Source organism: Chiloscyllium plagiosum, chromosome 8, assembly GCF_004010195.1.
Source record: "Chiloscyllium plagiosum isolate BGI_BamShark_2017 chromosome 8, ASM401019v2, whole genome shotgun sequence".
NCBI classification, from domain to species: domain Eukaryota; kingdom Metazoa; phylum Chordata; class Chondrichthyes; order Orectolobiformes; family Hemiscylliidae; genus Chiloscyllium; species Chiloscyllium plagiosum.
The window spans coordinates 102,037,809-102,057,519 of NC_057717.1; the positions used below are offsets into that span (position 1 = coordinate 102,037,809).

A 19,711-nucleotide genomic window follows, 5' to 3' on the forward strand; every position below is an offset into this window, starting at 1 on the left:
GTGGCACACTGTCAAAGATTTTCTTAAAATCCACAGAAGCAACATTAATTTCTGTTCTCGCATCAAATTTCTGGTACTTCATCAGGAAAAACCAATTAGGTTTGTCAAACATAATTAGCCTTATGCCAGTTTATACCAGCTGTCATTATTTCCTTGTAACTCTCCCAGTGCCTTTTGATTATTTTACCCCTAATTATTGTTTCGTATCCAGCACCAATGTCAACTGACTGTCATAGTTTCGAAGAAGCCTTAGAAACGCTTTTGATTCAGGGCGTGAATTTCTACTCTCCAATCCTCTGAGACTTCCCGCCCAGCTTTTCCAGGACACACTTCTTATCAAATAGCTCACCATTCCTTACCTCCAGATCTTTGGTAGTTTGTCAGCATTTGCATTTCTTTAGGAAACTACAAACAAAGTACAAATTGAGAAAATCTAACCTTGACCTGTGTTTTGGAGGGGAACTTACAAGTGGTGAGGTTCCTATGTATCTGCCTTTCTTTCTATGTGATAGAGACCCATGTTTATGTAAAGTGCTGCTCAACCCTCTTTGGCTGTTGCAATGTGCCTTGTGGATGATGTAGTATTGTGAGAAAATAGTAATACAGTGAGGAGATCAGTGATTATTGGAAACATCCTCTGAAGTGATGGCCACATGTGTAAACATACAATTCCAAATGCATGGTTATGATGATAGGGTCCATTCAATGTTAATCATGGCGACAATGGTAATGAAATTAAAAGTAACAGTAGGGGTTGTCATTACCTGTTCACTATTTTCAGCTTTAGGTTTACCTACAATACAAAGTGAACACTGTTTTTAAAATGAAAATTGCACCACCTTTCCTGAAATTTTATTAAAATTTATTTCTTTTATCTAGGAATATGTATTGCTCAACCTTATGAGCTGACAGTGCAGAAAGATTTTTTCATTGATCTTCGACTTCCATATTCTGTCATCCGCAATGAACAAGTGGAAATTAGAGCAATCCTGTACAATTATGATGACGATGAGATTAAAGTAAGTTTTGTAACGCATTCATCTTCCTGGTGGTGGTGTTGGTTCACTGAACTGGTGGACAACTGGTTTGCAATGCAGCTTAATGCCAATGGCATGCATTCAATTGCCACACCAGCTGAGGTTAGCATGAATTTCTCCAAGTGAGAGATTGATGGTGGGGTGTGGGAAGGCTGGGGTGAATGAGGTGGGACATGAAGTGGTTAAAGGAGTAGGGAGATGGCCAATGAAGGGAGAAGAGATGAGGGTTGAAGGGGTGAAGGACACTGTATATGAGCAATAAAAGAAAGAAAATGGGGATTGACGGAGGGGAAGACAGGGAGGGATGAAGGAAGTAGATATGAGGATTGAAGGACAGTAAGATGAAAGAATCTGTATATCACCAATGAAAGAAGGGTAACTGGGGTAAAGGAGAAGGGAAAAATTTAAGGAAGTGGTGAAAGAGAGAGAAATTTGAGTCCAAAGGACAGGCAAATTGGTGAAGGTGGGAGGAAATGGGAGATAGGAGATATGGTTAAAGGGACGGTATTTAGGTGGGCGAGAAGGAGACATGCCAAACTATCTATGAGGGATGAGTTATCTACCAGGGGTTAAAGAAGGTGTTAATGAGTCTGAGAGAGGAAGCAAAAGAAGGGGAGATAAGGAGATGTGGGATGTGTGAAAGAAAGGAAAATTGGGGGTGATTTGGATGTGGTAGTTGTGGAGATGCAGGTTTAAGAAGGGAGAGATAGGAGTGCAAAAAAGGAAGATTGGGCATGAACAAGGTGGAGGATGAGATTGAAGAATGGGTGGATGGGGGAGGTGGTAAAGAAAGGTAAGATTGAAGTGAAGGGGGAAGTGGGAATGATGAGGGATGAAGGAAAGAGAATGTGTTGGGTATGCTCAACTCCTTTCAGACCTGTCTGTGCAACAGAAGCCCCTCCTGGTCTGCCCATGAAACTCTTCACTTCCAAATTTCCACCTGGGATTACATGAAGCCCAAGGCATTGAAACGGGTTCTCATCAGGAGAGTTTGGGAATTGCTGCAGTGAAAGAGGATGATATGATGGATTGTAATAAAAGGAATGTTAGAGATTGATGAAACAGCAAGGGTGAATGTGCCATCTGTAAAGTCACAGGGAATATTAGGCTTACTTCCAATTGGGATTTCCACTCTATGGTAGAGAAATATAGCTGGTCGGAAAGATTCAATTATGATATTGTGTGAGAAAAACAAATATGGATTTTGGGAGATAATATTTTTAAGGGCTTTAGAGAGTCAAGGGATATCAGGATTCAGAAGAAAAGTCACTGAACTTGAAACGTTTATTCCACTTTCTCTCCACAGAGACTGCCAGATCTGCTAAATTGCCCTAAAACTTTCTGTTTTTGTTGGAGTTGGATGATAGTTTAGTGTTAGGGTTGTTGTTGGAGGTTACGATCTGACATCAGTACTGGATCACAGGATATTAGTGTCAATGTGTAGTTTTTTTTATCCATTGCAATAACGTTACACCAAAAATAACCTAACACTTTGAATCTTACAGCTGGGTTAAGTGCAAGAACAGTGAGAAATGAAAATGATAAATGCTATCATCAATATCAAATCCCTTGTAGCACCGATAACAATATCAACTGTTGACCATGGAAGCTAATGAGGGTTCAGAAGAGATTTACCAGGATATTGCTGGGTATGGAAGGTTTGAGTTATAAAGAAAGACTGGATAGGCTGGGACATTTTTCACTGGAGCGTAGGAGGTTGAGAAGCGTCCTGATAGAAGTTTATAAAATAATGTAGGGTATAGATGCAGTTGATGGAAGGTGTTTTTATTCCTGAAGATGTGGGATTTCAAGATAAGGGGGCATATTTTTAAGGGTGAGAGGAGAGAGATTTAAAAAAAGGCATGAGGGGGAAATGTTTTACACAGAAGGTAGTTCACATGTGGAATGAACTTCCTGAGCAAGTGTTGGATGTGGGTAGAGTTACAATGTTGAAACTATAAATACTTGAATAGGAAAGGTTTGGAGGGATATGGACCAGGAGCAGGCAGCTGGGACTAGATTAGTTTGGGATTATGTTCAGTGTGGACTGGTTGGACCGAAGGGTCTGTTTCTGTGCTGTATATTCTATATTGAATTTATTTGAAAATGTTTGACAGGGAGGAGAGAATCACTGCCCCTGCTGCCTCAAATGTGGAACTGCAAGTGTTTTTCCAGCTCTCTGGTGTTCGTTGCTTGCGTTTGTTTTAAGTTGTCGCTGGAAAACCCAGCCAGACATGGTGCATGCTTTTCGAGCAGCTCAGAAACCTTTTCATTTCAAAGCTGCAGGTCTCAGGGACCATTGCAATTAGTCTTTGGCCCTTGATCTGAAACTGAGATACTTCCTGTGCACAATGCATGAATCTTGCTGATGAGATGTTGCTATTTGAATATAAACCATTGAATGTACACACGGACAGTGCAATCAGTCACAGTTTGATTGTATGATTCCAATTGGACAATCATTTTTTCCATCACAGGCGGCAGATCTGGTGCAAATGAGTCAGAAGCATAATGTTGCGGTTTTGATGTAAATCCTTTGCGATTGTTTCATGATTTTAAAAAAAAATTCATTGCATTTTAAATTCTAGGTGCGTGTAGAGATACCATACAATGAAAATATCTGCAGTGGTGCAAAACCGACAGAGCGATTTAAAAAAATAGTTATTATCCCTGGGAAAGGGTCCATTGCTGTGCCGTATGTCATAGTTCCACTAATAATTGGACAAATTGATATCGAAGTTAAAGCTTCAGTCTTTGACAAACTCGTGGCTGATGCTGTGAGAAAATCCCTTCGTGTGGTGGTAGGTACAAAACCTTTAGATGTTTTTGTAGCATTTGTAATCACGCACTAATTAATGGATTGGAGTCATTGAATGCTTACAATACAAGAAGAAGCTGTTCAGACCCACAGGCCTGTGTTGACTCTTTGAGAAAGTCCGACCTCCTGCCTTTTCTCTGTGCTCCTGCATTTATACCCCCTTGAGGTGGTATATCCAATTCCCTTTTGAAAGTCATGCTTGAATCTGCCCTCACCACACCCTCACGCAGTGGAAACTGCAATTGGAATTGAATATTTATGGCAGTATCTTTGATTATAAAGAACCTAAAAGATTTTGGTGGTGGACATCTGATATCACTCTGATGTCAGTTGGATAACACAGTGAACACACTTTTATTTTGGACAAATGGGAGTTGTAAGATTAGGTTGGGAAATATGCTAGCTGCTGTTGGTCCTGTCAATTTCAGGGATTCTATCAGTAGAATAGACAAAAAGGTGTATGTGTTTCCTGATTGGGGGGGGATGGCATTATTCAAAGTGGATGATAATGACACTGATGCACAGAATGTTGGGGCAGGTGGAGGGATTGTCTTGTGAAATGCTTTAAACTAATGAAGTATGATAGTTTAAACTTAAACTAAAAAGCAGACTAACGCATTTCATTTTGTTTTTCTTTCCTGTAGCCAGAGGGAAAGAAAGTTGACTGTCCTGTGCAAACCTTTGAATTGGATCCCAAAGGTTAGATTCTTCTCCATTGCTTATGTCTTAATGACAAGCAGTTGTCAAAACAATAGCAGCTGTCTGGCAGAAGGCAGAGAGTGGTGATAAAAGAGTCCTTCTCAGGATGGAAGCCAGTGAATAGTGGTTTAGATTAGATTAGATTACTTACAGTGTGGAAACAGGTCCTTCGGCCCAACAAGTCCACACCGACCCGCAACCCATTCAGACCCATTCCCCTACACCTAACACTACGGGCAATTTAGCATGGCCAACTCACCTAACCTGCACATCTTTGGACTGTGGGAGGAAACCGGAGCACCCGGAGGAAACCCACGCAGACACGGGCAGAACGTGCAAACTCCACACAGAGAGTCGCCTGAGGTGGGAATTGAACCCTGGACTCTGGCACTGTGAGGCAGCAGTGCTAACCACTGCGCCACCGTGCCACCCACTTGGTGTGGTGTTCTTCAAGGATCAGTGTTGGGACCACAACTTTTCACTTTATACATTAATGACCGGGATGAAGGAACTGAGAGCATTCTGGCTAAGTTTACAGATGATACAAAGATAGGTAGGGGGACAGGTAGCATTGAGGAGGCAGGGAAGCTGCAGAAAGATTTGGACAGGTTAGGAGAGTGTGATAAGAAGTGGAGGTGAAATACAATATGGGCAAGTGTGAGATCATGCACTTTGATAGGAAGAAGAGAGGCATGGACTATTTTCTAAATGGAGAGAAAATTCAGAAATCTGGAATACAAAGGGACTTGGGAATCCTAGTCCAGGATTCTCTGAAGGGGAACTTGCAGGTTGAATCGGTAATTAGAAAGGCAAATACAATGTTGTCATTCATCACTAGAGGACAAGCATGTCAAAGCAGGAATGTACTTCTGAGACTTTAGAAAGCTCTGGTCAGACTACATTTGGAGTATTGTGAGCAGTTTTGGGCCCCATATCTCAGGAAGGATGTACTGGTGCTGGAGTGTGTTCAGAGGAGATTCACAAGAATGGTCCCAGGAATGGAAGGCTTGAGATAGAAAGAACATTTGAGGACACTGGGACTATATTCAATGAGTTTAGAAGGATGGCGGGTTATAATTGAAATTTACAGAATACTGAATGGCCTGGACAGAGTGGACGTTGGGAAGATGTTGCGATTGGGAGGAGAGACTCGGACCCGAGGGCACAGCCTTAGAGTAAAGGGAAGACCTTTTAGAATGGAAGTAAGGAGGAATTCTTTTTAGCCAGAGAGTGGGGAATCTGTGGAATACATTGCCACAGAAGGTTGTGGAGGTCAGGTCATTGAGTATATATCAGACAGAGACAGATAGGTTCTTGATTGTTAAGGGGATCCAAGGTTACAGGGAGAAAGCAGGAGAATGGGATTGAGAAACCTATCAGCCATGATTGAATGGTGGAGCAGACTCGATCGGCTGAATGGCCTAATTTCTGTTCCTATGGTCTAGTGTTATTTCTAAAAACACATTTCACTCCGCACTCATTTGGACAAACCCAGGGAGGTCTCAGGACTGGAGAAAATTACAAGGATAAGGAGCATCGAAGCTGTAGTGACTTGAAGTGTTGACAGTTGAGGAGTTCATGTCAGCGACTCTTTGGTGAATGTAACTTTTGTGTGTGTTCAGATATGGACAGCAGAATTTTGGATGAATTTAATGATATGGAGGGTACAAAATGGGAGGCTGGCCTATGTACCATTCCAACAGTTGTAGTCTAGATGCATGGATGGATGAGGGGTTCAGCAGCAGATGAGTTGAAGACAAGACAGAGATAGACATGTATTATAGAGTGACTTTGGTGATAGAGAGGGTGCAGTGTTGGATGCACAACTAAGAGCTAAAAGAGCATGCCAAGCCTATGAGTAGCCTGCGGCAGTCTCAGGCATTAAGGGAAGGAATTCAATGCAGTTATGCTGAAACATAGCTTTTTACCCTGCAAAGGATCTATAGAATCCCTACAGTGTGGAAACAGAGCCTTCAGCCCAACAAGTCCACACTGACCCTCCGAAAAGGAGTAGCCCACCCAGACCCATTCCCTTACATTTTCCCCTGTCTAATGCATCTAACCTACATATTCCTGAACACTATGAGCAATTTAGCATGGCCAATTCACCTGACCTGCACATCTTTGGACTGTGGGAGGAAACTTACGCAGCCACGGGGAGAATGTGCAAACTCCACACAGCCAGTTGCCCCAAGGTAGGATTTGAACCCAGCTCCCTGGGGCTGTAACGTAGTAGTGCTAACCACTGAGCCACTGGCAAATGTCATGAATTAACTTGAGATAACACACGCAGTTCCTTAAAACAAAGGGACAAGCATAACCTGCTAAGCAGCATTCTTAAATGGGGAGAGGAGAGGGATTATAAATTAGCATTTGGAAACATGTCATAGATGCAAAGAAAATTCTGAAACATTACACAGATGGCATACCTGTTTATGCATCTGTGGTAAGGTTCACAACTGAGTGTGCAAAATCAGAAAATGATTCTTCATGTTGTCACATTGAGGATAGTTGCTTTCAGAAATAGAGGGCCAGATGCTCACTATTGAGGTGGATAGCACAAGTGCCTCTGAGATCAGTAGAGGTGAAAAAAAAGTATGATTCTGAACAACAACATCTTGCACCTTGAGTAGAAATAATTTAGTGAAGTAATGAATTGGAAGATGAGTATTTTTAGTATTAATTTAACCAATAGTGCACAATCCAGTGGTACCTTGTATCAAATAAGGGAGCAAAAGAAGTGAAGGTTTACAAGTCAAAAGTCTTGCGGCAGCAGGGTGAGATAACAGAAACTGGACACCCAGCCGAACTGATCCATACAAGTATTTATTCTCCATGTGATCGGGTCCTGTCTTTCTTCATTTCATTCTGTCAGCCCAATGTTCTGCACCTTTCTTTCTCATAAACCCAGCCAGCTTTTCCTTAAATCTCCTAAGGTAGTTGCCTCAAGTTTGCCTATGGCAGTAGATCCACATACTTCCAAATTCCTATTTTGGTTTACTGGTTGAGCTTGCACGATTTTTAGACTTCCACTCTTAGAATTGCAGCAACTCCTTTTGGTCTCAACCTCCCTTACTCACAAGCCCCGATAGGAAACAAATGCAAAAACCAATGGTTGCAGAGAAAAACAGGGATTTAACTGAAAGATTTGCTTTTGATAACTCAATATATTCTTCCTTCAATTTAGGTAGGCAACAAACAATTGATATCGACATCAAAGTCCCAGATGATGTTGTTCCAAATACGGAACCACTGTCGTTCATCAGTGTTCAAGGTACGTTGATTGCGATTATGGTTATATCATGTCAAACAATCCAAGGCAGTTTTTGTTGGTGCTTAAAGGGCAAGCACATTACTTGAATTTACCTGGCACATGAATATTTGGAATATTAAAATGGCAGAACATGAGTTTTCCATCTTTACAATAATTATTCAGTTTGGTTTTTGATGTATTGAGCAGACGTTGAAAGTGATGGAAATTCATGAAGACTAGAACCTTGTACAGCACTCTTTAGTATGGCCTAGACAATGTTCTACGTGAGTATGATAACTTTTCTGCTCATCAATTTATCTTTGTAACAAAATTTAAGCAAAACATTGCCAAGTGTCGAATGTAGTTAATTATTTCCCACTCCTAACCACGGACTTTTTAAATTGGACCAAACTGTGGAAATGAGACTTGGATAGAAAGTTAAATTTATTTGATTTAACCTTTGTAGGGCTATCTCAAGATCTTAGAGCTCCTTCTTATCATGTAAAAACATGATATTTCTTACATACATAGTGCAAAAGTTTGACAGTATTTCATTCCTTTTACTTTTAACTGTGGGTAACATGGTTTAGTGATATTTTATGGCTCTCTTCTCATTGATAAAACATATGTTCCAATGTCAGAAGATAATGTGTGATTTTGATTTTGGGTCCCACCACATCTAAGTCATAATCATGGACAGTTTCAGTGCAGAAGCAGGTCATTTTCTTCCTGTATTTTTTTTATTGCCTTCAATTGCAAGGCGGGACTCCTTTTTGAGATTAAAAATTTGTGAACCTACTCAGGACAAAACTCATGAGATCGAAACAGTTGGCAAAAGAAAAATGTTTCCTGAAGGAAATTGTGTGAAATCTGCCATATGTTATGAATTTGTGAAAATCCATTTTAATTTGTAAACATTATGATTCTTCTTATAATTTCTGACTAATGTTTCTAGCTGTTGTATAAAAAAATAAAATTTTGACAGTATCATGAAGGAGTAACTGTTTCCTTTCCCCGATTGAGAAGCCAGTAACTGAAGGACATGGATTTAAGATAATTATTGAGTACAGAAAAGGCCCTGCAGTCCATCAAGTTTGTATTGCCAAAAATATACCACTTATACCCATCTCACTTCCCCACTCTACACCCGCAACCCTTAATATCATTTGTTCTTCCAAGTACTTTTTAAAGGTTGTGAAGTTTCTTGCCTCAACTACTCTCCCAGGCAACACATTCCAGACTCCCACAGAAAAGCCAAGAAGATAAATTTTTCACGCAACAAGTTGGTGTGAGCTGGATTTATTTGCATGTCAGAATGGTAGAAGCAGATGCATTTAGCAACAGTAGAAGAGATTAAGATGACAGGACAGAGAGATAATGAAAGGGGCAATGAGCAAAGAGGGACATAAGACCTTGTAGATCAAGGTATCCCCTGCTTTTTGAATGTTCACTTTATGCCATTTCGCTTTTACGAAGGACCCCCATTAGCACTTTTTTTTCCACTAATCCAAAGAGGATTTCACTTTTACGAAAAATGGCAATACTTATTCCTATATAAATCATGCTCCTTCGCTTTACCCTATTTTCAGCTTACAAGAGGTTTCCTGGGAACGCTGTACTTTCAGTTAATGGGGGATACCTGTACCTCTACCTAAGAGTTGACAGCGGCTCAGCTGGGTGGATGCTCTTATCTAGTTCTGTTAGATTTTATAAATCCTGTGCAAGTAAGGTGAAAAGTCATCTGTTTAAAAATAGGGTTTATGAGTTTACCATCTTACTGGGGTTAGATTTTGCAAATAACCATTTGCAATTTTATACTTTTCATTTTTTTACAAGCTATAGGAATTATTTTCAAAGTGCATTTTGGCAATACAGGCAGTCACTGAACGTTCAACGCAATCTCATACAGAGGTATATTAATATTAGTTTGAAAGATTCAACATGGGAACATTTGCTTGATGTCCCATTTTTATGTTGTAATATATTGTGTTCTGACTTGCGTACAATTTGCAGATGTACTCAGACACAGAACCTGTTTGTAACCTGGGCACTGCCTGTAGATTTCTTCCAAGAGAGCCATAGAGTCATAGAGATGTACAGCACAGAAACAGACCCTTTGGTCCAACTGTCCATGCTGACCAGATATCCCAAACCAATCTAGTCCCATTTGCCAGCATACGGCCCATATCCCTCCAAACCTCCCCCATTCATACACCTAACCAAATGCCCTTCAAATGTTGCAATCGTACCAGTTTCCACTACCTCCTCTGGCAACTCACCCCATACACGCATCACCCTCTGTGCGAAAAAGTGAAAGAAATCAAAGATTTGTGGATGTAAATGAGGAGAATTATTTTCTGATATTTAATGCAACAGTTTTATGACTGTAACCTGATTTTGGTTATGTTTATGTTTGATATAAATCTAAACGCAGAAAATGTTCAGAAATTTTCAGCAGGTCAGGCAGCATGTATGGAGATGAAAACAGCGTTAACATTGCAGGTTAATTGTCTTTCATCAGACCTGGGAAAGGTTTAAGATGTTACTGGTTTTTAAGAAGGTGTAATGGAGTGGGGATAGGGGATGAACCAAAAGGAAAGTCTGTGATAGATGGGTAACGATGAATGATAATACACCCAAAGGAATAGATTACTTAATAGTTAAAGAAAAGATGTGTCAGAGAATCATCCAATTACAAATAGAGCCCACACAGAGATTTTGTGAAATTGACAAATACTGGTTTATTTCTCATGACATCATGGGGAAGAGAAATTGTCAGGACTGGTACAGAACGGACGCTGTGCACAGTTAATTCATGGATTCTCTTCCCTGCACTGCAGATACAGACAGTTTTTATCATGTTACAGTAGTGTTACAGTAGTATAGCTTTAATTATAAGACAATATGAACTAAATTACATTCAATGGAAAACAATTGGTTGTCCAATAGTAGCAATCAGGTAATAATTGTAACAGGAGGTTCCATTCCTCTGCTAGAGCAGGTGCTAATGTCCAGTATCCTGGTTCCAATGGGTCTGTAGGGTGGTGTGCATTCGTGTCAGAGATCTGGGCGCTAGTCAGTCTAGGTAGGCTTTGGGGGGCTTCAGTACCAGAGGACACTGAGGATGCCCTCGGAGCTGCAGGAGCGGTGATGCTATTGTGATGTAGGAAGTCTGTTATCAGATCACCTAAGGAGTGTATCCCTTCAGTCTGGAAGCTGGTTAGATCATGTCTTGTTTTGCTGTTTAGTTCCTGAGCTGGTTGTGGTCATGTTGAGGTATTATGGGTAGGCTCTGTTTTGCCAAGAACAGGCATGGCTTCTGTGACTAAGTAGTGGGCAGGCAGAGTGGTTTATTTTTTCCCCCACAAGTTGTCACCATGAGGAATAATAAACAGAAGCAAAAACAGGAGAGGAACAAGTTAGAAATGCATTAAAAGATGGAAATAATGTGGGGGTGGAACTACAATCCTTGGCCTAATTATTGAAAGGATACGACATATTGAATCAAAAGATGAATTGCTTTAATGTGATTTCCCTTTTGACAGGTCTTCCCTAATGTTATTTTTTTACTGATCTTTTCACGTACATAAAAACAAGCAGACTGATTTCTGATGCAAAATCAAAATGATTTTCTCACCCACATATTTTGCCTGACTTGCTGAATATTTCTAGCAGTTTTTGTTTTTATTTCAGAATTCTGAATATATTTTCTTCCAAAACAGGAGATGTTTTAGCCCAAACAATTGAAAATTCCATTGATGGAGCGAAGCTGAAACATCTAATTCGAGTTCCCACTGGCTGTGGAGAGCAGAATATGGCATCGATAACCCCAGGAGTGATTGTCACCAACTTTCTGGACAAAACGATGCAATGGGAAAGAGTGGGTATGGATAATCGAGACACTTCAGTGCGCAACATTCAAAGAGGTAAGTCTCACTCTTTTTAATTTCAAGTTTGTTAAGGTAAGGAGTGTCATGTTTTGGAAATTGAATTTTACAAGTTGTTGCATGTCGAGATTATCAGTATTGCTCCAGCAGATATCAAACGCAAAATGGACTATGGGGGAAAACCCATCTTGGTGAGAAAATTGGGGCAGTTGAGTGACAATTGCACCATTTAAAAGGCATCTGGATGTGTATATGAATAGGAAGGGTTGGGAGGGATATAGGTCGGGTGCTGGCAAGTGGGACTAGATAAGTTGGGATATCTGGTTGGCATTGACGAATTGGACTGAAGGGTCTGTTTCAGTGCTGTACATCTCTTTGGCTCTGTGAATGAGCAGTTGAACAAAGCCTTTCTCGATCTCAAGACCAACAAGTCATATTTTCTGGTGAAATTTCTGCTGGAGAATGGAGAGATGTCCATTAACTGGGCTTACTGCTCATTGTTACCCTCATTACAGTCTAATCACACTTCATTCAATGTTGCAGATTCAAATATTAACATGTGCCAGATGGACTTCGAGAATTCCTGATGTGGGAGTTGGAGATGGGTAGATGGGTATAGGTTGACCTGGGATTTGTGAGGGACTATGGGGAAGTTGTTTGACACAAGTGTATGAGGCGAGAGCATGAACATTGACCAACACTGGGTTATGAGGGACAATGGGATGGCTATAGTGGCATGGATGGGACATCAAGAATGAGGGGTGGTGGGGGAGGGGTGTAGAACAAACGGGATGTTTTCTGTCTTTTGCACACATTGCTGGAATCCCATGGAAACCTTTATTACTAACCTATTTTAGGATTAGGTAGCCTCTTAGGATCTTAGAAGAAGTGGATGAAGAAACAAACATTGAACTTGCTGGAGAAACTCAGCAGGTCTGCAGAGAAATAGAGTTAATATGTTGTGTCCAGTGACCCTTCTTCAGAGTTCCTTCTTCAGCACTGCAGAACAGTCATATCAAACCCGAAACACTAATCCTGTTTCTCTCTCCACTGATGCTGCTAGACCTGCTGAGTTTCTCTTGCAATTTCTGTGTTTGTTTCAGATTATCGGTATCCACAGTAGTTTGCTTTTATTTAATGGATTAAGGAGCCTTTTGAGGGACTTGATAAAGTTCTTCATTTTCTGCTTGGAATTGGCTTTACTTGGTCTGTTTTTTTTTTCTAGAGGCGTGCTGTCTTCCAATATTTTCTGGTTTCTGTGATTCTGTACTGGATTACTCTTTTTCCCCAACATATTGTGTTTTCATATTTCATATTTCCAGTGTTGGTAGAGTTTAATTTCTTCTTACATTTTTTGTATTCCATTAGGTTATGCTCAGCAATTGGCTTATCGCCAATCGAGTGGCGCCTATGCCGCATTTACAGGGCGAGTCCCTAGCACATGGTATGTTATAGTTAAATTAATAAATTAAATGTTACCTTTCTCTTTCTGGTAATTCTGTAGTGTTATCCTTGACAATGACAATACCCTAGATACTCCTCAGAAATGCTGTGGGATTTTAAGGCACTGGACAAAAAGTGTTTGGAAACTGCTTCTAAAACAACAAAAGAAAAGACTCTTCTGGAAGGAGGGTCACCGCCTCACAGCACCTGGGTGCCATTCCAGCTTTGGATGACGGTCTATGTGGAGCTTGTATTTTTTCACTGTGTCTGCGCGGGTTTCCTCCAGTTCCTCAGGTATCCTCCCACAGTCCAAAGATATACAGGTTAGGTGGATTGGCCATGGTAAATGTGGGATACAGGGATCTGATGGAATGCTCTTCAAAGATTTGATGGGCCGAATGGCCTCTATCTGCACTGTAGGGATTCTGTGATCTATGACCCGAAACATCAGCTCTATTTCTGTGCCCACAGTTATTGCCAGACTTGCTGTGTGTAGCAATTTCTGTTTTTGTTTCTGATCACTAGCATCTGCAGTTATTGAGTCATAGAGTCAGACAGCACAGGAACAGATCCTTGTCCACACTGGCCAAGTTTACCAAACTAAGTATTCCCATTTGCCTGTGTTTGGCCCATATCCCTCTAAACCTGTCACCTTCATGCACTTGTCCAAATACCTTTTAAATGTTGCAACTGTACCTGCATCTACCACTTCCTCTGGCAGCTCATTCCAGATATGAACTCTTTGGTTTAATTTCATGTTCCTGCTTCTCTCTACCAGCTAATAATACTGCTGTGAAAAAAAACTGCAATGCATTACCAGCCGTATAGGATATACACATTCTTTTTCAATCTCCCATGCAATCTTTTTTGATTTGTTCATGAGATGAGGGTGTCACTGGCTGGGCCAGCATTTATTGCCCATCCCTAATTGCCCAGGGGGCAGTTAAGAGTCAACCACATTGCTGTGGGTCTGGAGTCACATGCATGCCAGACTGGGTAAGTATGGGAGAAAATGAGGGCTGCAGGTGCTGGAGATCAGAGTCGAGAGTGTGGTGCTGGAAAAGCACTGCAGGTCAGGCAGCATCGGGGAGCAGTAGAGCCGACGTTTCGGACGTAAGCCCTTCATCAGGAAGTTTGGCACATTTCCCTTCCCTAAAGCATATTCGTGAACTAGATGGGTTTCTCCAGCAGTTGCATTAGCTGAGAGTTTTATTGAATTCAGGCTGAGTGACCAAAATCTTAGCTAATGTTTCAAGTCTAGAACTGAGAAGGTGAAGAGCCCTGGTGAAGGTTCATCCAGACTCAAAATGTTAGCTTGCTTTCTGATTAGATTCCTTACAGTGTGGAAACAGGCCCTTAGCCCAACAAGTCCACACCAACCCTCCGAAGAGCAACCCACTCAGACCCATTCCCCTACATTTACCCCTTCACCTAATACTACCGGCAATTTAGCATGGCCAATTTGCCCTGACCTGCACATTTTTGGACTGTGGGAGGAAAACAAAGCACCCGGAAGAAACCCACGCAAACACGGGGGGAATGGGCAAACTCCACACAGACAGTTGCCTGAGGCGGGGATTGAATCCGGGTATCTGATGCTGTGAGGCAGCAGTGCTAACCACTGAGCCACTGTGTCACCTATTGATATTTTAGATTAGATTCCCTACAGTGTGGGGACAGGCCCAACAAGTCCACACTGACCCTCTGAACAGTAACTCACCAAGACCCATTTCCCTCTGACTAATCCACCTAACACTATGGGCAATTTAGCATGACCAATTCAGCCTAACCTCCTCATCGAACCTGGGTTCCTGGTGCTTTGAGGCAGCAGTGCTAGCCACTGAACCACTGAGCCACCCTATCTCTTCACGGATACTGTGTCCTCAAGCCTTTTCATTTTCAATACAGATTCCAGCATTTGTAGTAATTTGCTCCCCAGCAAAATGTTAGTCAGAGAGTTTTGAGAAGATTTGTAGCTCAGGTTGAGGTACTGGATATAGGTTTGCTCGCTGAGTTGGACGGTTCATTTTCACTTGGCCAGGTTGATGTTGGTGGATGTGAACAGGGCTGTTACATCAAATGAACCTATGTTTGAAAATGAACCTTCCAGCTCAGCGAGCAAACCTACATCCAGAATCTTAGTCAGACTTAGCGTTTCGAGAGTGCTGGAGAGGAAAGAGAGGAAGGCTTCTGGGAAAGTGTTCTGCAAGTATTCTATTCTCATTAAAAAGCTGATTTCCATGAAAGAATACAGATTTGGATTAAATAATATTTATTCAGTATCTATTCCCTGGATCATGATTACTGTGGCAATGATAATTGTTCAATGTGAAACGATTCTTCAGTTCAATTTACAAATTTGTTTCTTCCTTTAAATGTTGCCTTTCTTTCTCTGTAGGTTGACTGCTTATGTGGTGAAAGTATTTGCAATGTCGTATAATTTGATCATGGTTCAGCCTGATATTTTATGTGGAGCTGCAAAGTGGCTGATATTAAATAAACAGAAGCCTGACGGTTCCTTCAGAGAAGATAGTCCTGTAATTCATGGAGAGATGATTGTACGCAATTGTTTCTTTTCATTCTTCATCATTCTATATGGTTACATTGAAGAAACTAAGTCATTAAGTCATGGAATCATAAAGCAAGACAGGACTGAATGAGGCCATTTGGTGCATCATACCAATGCTTGCACACTAAAAGAACTATATAGTTCGTTCTAGTCCATAGCTCTTTCCCACATTTATCTCCTTCAACTATTCCTCCAATCCTCTTTTGGTTATTACAGTTTAATCCAATTCCATGAGTAGAGCATTCCATGATCATGAAATCTCATTACGTTAACAAAATTCCTGTTTAATGCTGGTTCTTATTTCAAATACTCTGCTGTGGGCCTTCTTGGCACTGGAAATATCTTCTCTTTATTGACTCTATCAAAACTTTTAAAGATTTTGGGCACCTTTATTAAAACTTCTCTTAATCCTTTCCTTTACCCTTTTCCACCTCGTGAATGCCTCCTTGGACATATCTCACTCTAACTCCTATGTTTTGTTGCCACCCCTTTATCATTTGCCCTTCACCATCGAACAATGTTCTCTAAACATTCAGGTCAACCATGATCACACTGAGTGGTCGAATAGGATTGAGGGGCTGAAAGACCTACTACTGTTCCTAAGGCCATAAGGCATAGGAGTGGAAGTAAGGCCATTCAACCCATCGAGTTCTCTCTGCCATTCAATCATGGCTGATGGGCATTTCAATGCCACTTACCTGCACTTCCCCCGTATCCCTTAATTCCTTCCTTGTTCCTACATTCCTATGAGCTTCTGCCTCCTGGACCTATGCAACCTTGAGGAATAACATTCCTTTTCCCACTTTAAATTCCATCATTACATTCTTTGCTCTTCCTTGATATCTGTTCCATTCCCCTCTATGTTGCAAATCCTCCAACAATATTTTTCAAATGTGAAGGTTTCTGTGTTTATAAATACAAGTTTTTAGGAAGGCATTTAACTTGTAGCCTTTTAACGGCTTGTTCTAAACCAAGATAAATGCCAAGGCGACAATTTTCTTCCAGAGTTTTTGTTTTAAATTGTTCAATTCTTGGATTCATACAGCATGTCTGATATTCTAAAATGGGCATGTTGTTCCATGAGACAAATTTGAGGCATTGAAGTATTATGAAGATCTAGGTTACAGATACTTTGGTGTCAATATCTTCCTTGTGTAGCCTTTAAACCTTTGCTAAACCTCTTTTCCAACCTTTGCTAAATCATGAACTCCAGAAATAAATTAATGATTGCTTTTGGTCTTACTTGAGCTGTTTTCTTCAAGTCATTATGTGGAGAAGTGCCAGATTGTGATGCCTAATTGTTGTTTTGCATATTGATTTCCTTTAGGGAGGAGTCAAGGGATCAGAAAGTGATTCTTCACTGACTGCATTTGTTCTCATCGCCCTTGATGAAGCTAAGACTGTTTGTTCACCTTACATAGAGGTAAAGAGATCCTTTTTTAATGTAAGATAGCATTCAAGGTGAGAGTTGGTTGGCTCAGTTGGCTGGATGGCTGGTGCTGCCAATACAATTCCCACAGTGGCACGGTGAACCTCAGGTTAAACCATCACCAGTCATTACTTTCTCTAATCAGGCAGCAGCCCTATAATCTGGTAAGCTATGACGATTTTACCTTTTAGTACATAAGGTGTCAAGGCAGTATTTTGATTCAGAGAATTTGGGTTGAGAGATTGGTGTTAATTTTGGCAAGTTTCATGGAAGGTTTCTCTGTGTTCCCCAGTGTTTTTCTCTGAAGCTCACCTCATTACCAAAGCACAGCATCACTAAGGTGTTTTTGCTAATCCTACCATCCCACTTGGGTAGAAGATAGTATGGGGACCTCCCAGAACTCCCAGCACTTGTACCATTTTTGAAGACCAGCTGAACACCAGGCCAAGTGCTCTCAGACAGTACAGCACGGAAACAGACCCTTTGGTCCAACTCATCCATGCTGACCAGATATCCCAACCTAATCTAGTCCCATTTGCCAGCATTTGGCCCAGATCCCTCTAAACCCTTCCTATTCATATATCCATCGAGATGCCATTTACATGTTGTAATTGTACCAGTCTCCACCACTTCCTCTGGCAGCTCATTCCATACATGCACCACCCTCTGCGTGAAAAAGTTACCCTTTACATCCTTTTTAAATCTTTCCTCTATCACCTTAAACCTGTGCTCCCTAGTTTTGGACTCCTGTAATCCTGGGAATAAGATATTGGCTATTCACCCTATCTCTGCCCCTCATGATTTTATACACTTCTTTTAGATCACCCCTCAGCCTCCGATGCTCCAGGAAAAACAGCCCTAGCCTATTCAGCCTTTCCCCAGAGTTCAAACCTTCCAAACCTGGCAACATCTGTTGTGGAGAAAATATAGAGAATCACCAGGAGATGCAGAGAATTCTTCAAGAAGTAGGTCTTTTATTGGAAACAAAAAACTGTCACACTGAGAAAGCAGATTCTTCAATGCCCATGAACCTAAGGGTCCGTAGTTTTGTATATCTTTTTTTATCATGTTTCTGTTAGCTTATCAGCATGTCCAACTATATTAGTCAAAGTACCTCACTCTAGCTACACAATAAACCAGTGATGTTAGTTCCCATTATCTCTTTAGTTGTACATTCTACTTAATGTTATTCTAATGTCACGGTTAGATATTTATTATCACCTTTGCTACAGTGATCTTCCATTCCAGACTAACCTGTCTTGATTAGATATTTAGCTATTCCATCTATTACAATAGTCTCCTGTCTCAAGCTGACTCTACTAACTATTAATTAGATATTTAATATCATGTCCCAAATACTTATGGACCCAGACAGGGAGACTTTACTAACTGTTATCTCATCTCGCCATAGTGACCTTTCAGCCTTAACCTTACTCTGCTCATTGGTGTAAGAGAATTCCACTATTCTTATCCCATCCTGCCTTCCACAGACCACAGGTCACCAGTGGTCTTCATGCTTTAACCCTTCCCATGCTTTCATGCTGTTTATTTTCCATACATCCTTATAAATCTTTTCTGAACCCTTTCAAGTTTCACAACATTCTTCCGATAGGAAGGAGACCAGAATTGAACACAGTATTCCAAAAGTGGCCTCACCAATGTCCAGTAAAGTTGCATTATGACCTCCCAACTCCTATACTCAATGCACTGACCAATAAAGGAAAGCATACCAAACGCCTTCCTCACTATTCTATCTACCTGTGACTCTACTGTCAAGGAGCTATGAATCTACGCTCCAAGGTCTCTATGTTCAGCAACACTCTCCAGGACTTACCATTAAGCGTATAACTCCTGCCCTGATTTGCCTTTCCAAACGCAGCACCTCACATTCATCTAAATTAAACTTCATTTGCTGTCCCCTCATTGCAAATACTAAAGCCCATTTGTAAATGCATTGATGTATCAGAACCAAACTGCACAGGCTACACGTCCTTGGCATCATTCCATCTCAGAGGTCTATCTGACGGAGTGTCACTGTTCCCCCAATTGCCCAGTGTAGGCTATAACTAAGTCATGCTAACCATCATATTGCACTGTCTCACCGACAAAGCCAGGTGGTTGTGACTGTCAATGAGCAACCTGCTCTATGCCTTCCAATGCATTACCATCCCCACTCCATTACCGCCTTTATATCTTGTGTTCTCTCACCCCTGCACTGTGCCTGCAGGACTCATTGGGGCTCAATCCCTGAACTATATAAGGCACTGACCCCTTGACTCTCAGCACCCCAAGCAGACTCCTATACTCAATGCTCTGACCAATAAAGGAAAGCATACCAAATGCCTTCTTCACTCTCCTGTCTACCTGTGACTCTACTTTGAAGGAGCTATGAACTGACACTCCAAGGTCTCTTTGTTCAGCAACAGTCCCCAGGACCTTACCATCAAGTGTATAAGTCCTGCCCTGATTTGCCTTTCCAAAATGCAGCACCTCACATTCATCTAAATTAAACTTCAAGCCCTGGTCCCAATAGCAGATCCTCCCCTTGACTAACTCCGCTAGGCCCCCCTTACTAA

General features: G+C 41.2%; 1 protein-coding gene across 1 annotated transcript in view; it reads left to right on the forward strand.

Moving 5' to 3' along the window:
• Positions 1-19,711, forward strand: part of LOC122552261 (complement C3-like) — a 111,106-nt gene that overhangs the window by 42,362 nt on the left and 49,033 nt on the right. The window contains exons 20-27 of the mRNA XM_043694948.1: positions 880-1,019; positions 3,626-3,838; positions 4,500-4,554; positions 7,742-7,828; positions 11,530-11,733; positions 13,063-13,138; positions 15,536-15,695; positions 17,034-17,129. Coding sequence (XP_043550883.1) covers positions 880-1,019; positions 3,626-3,838; positions 4,500-4,554; positions 7,742-7,828; positions 11,530-11,733; positions 13,063-13,138; positions 15,536-15,695; positions 17,034-17,129 — 1,031 coding nt within the window. The remainder of the gene's footprint in view (positions 1-879; positions 1,020-3,625; positions 3,839-4,499; positions 4,555-7,741; positions 7,829-11,529; positions 11,734-13,062; positions 13,139-15,535; positions 15,696-17,033; positions 17,130-19,711) is intronic.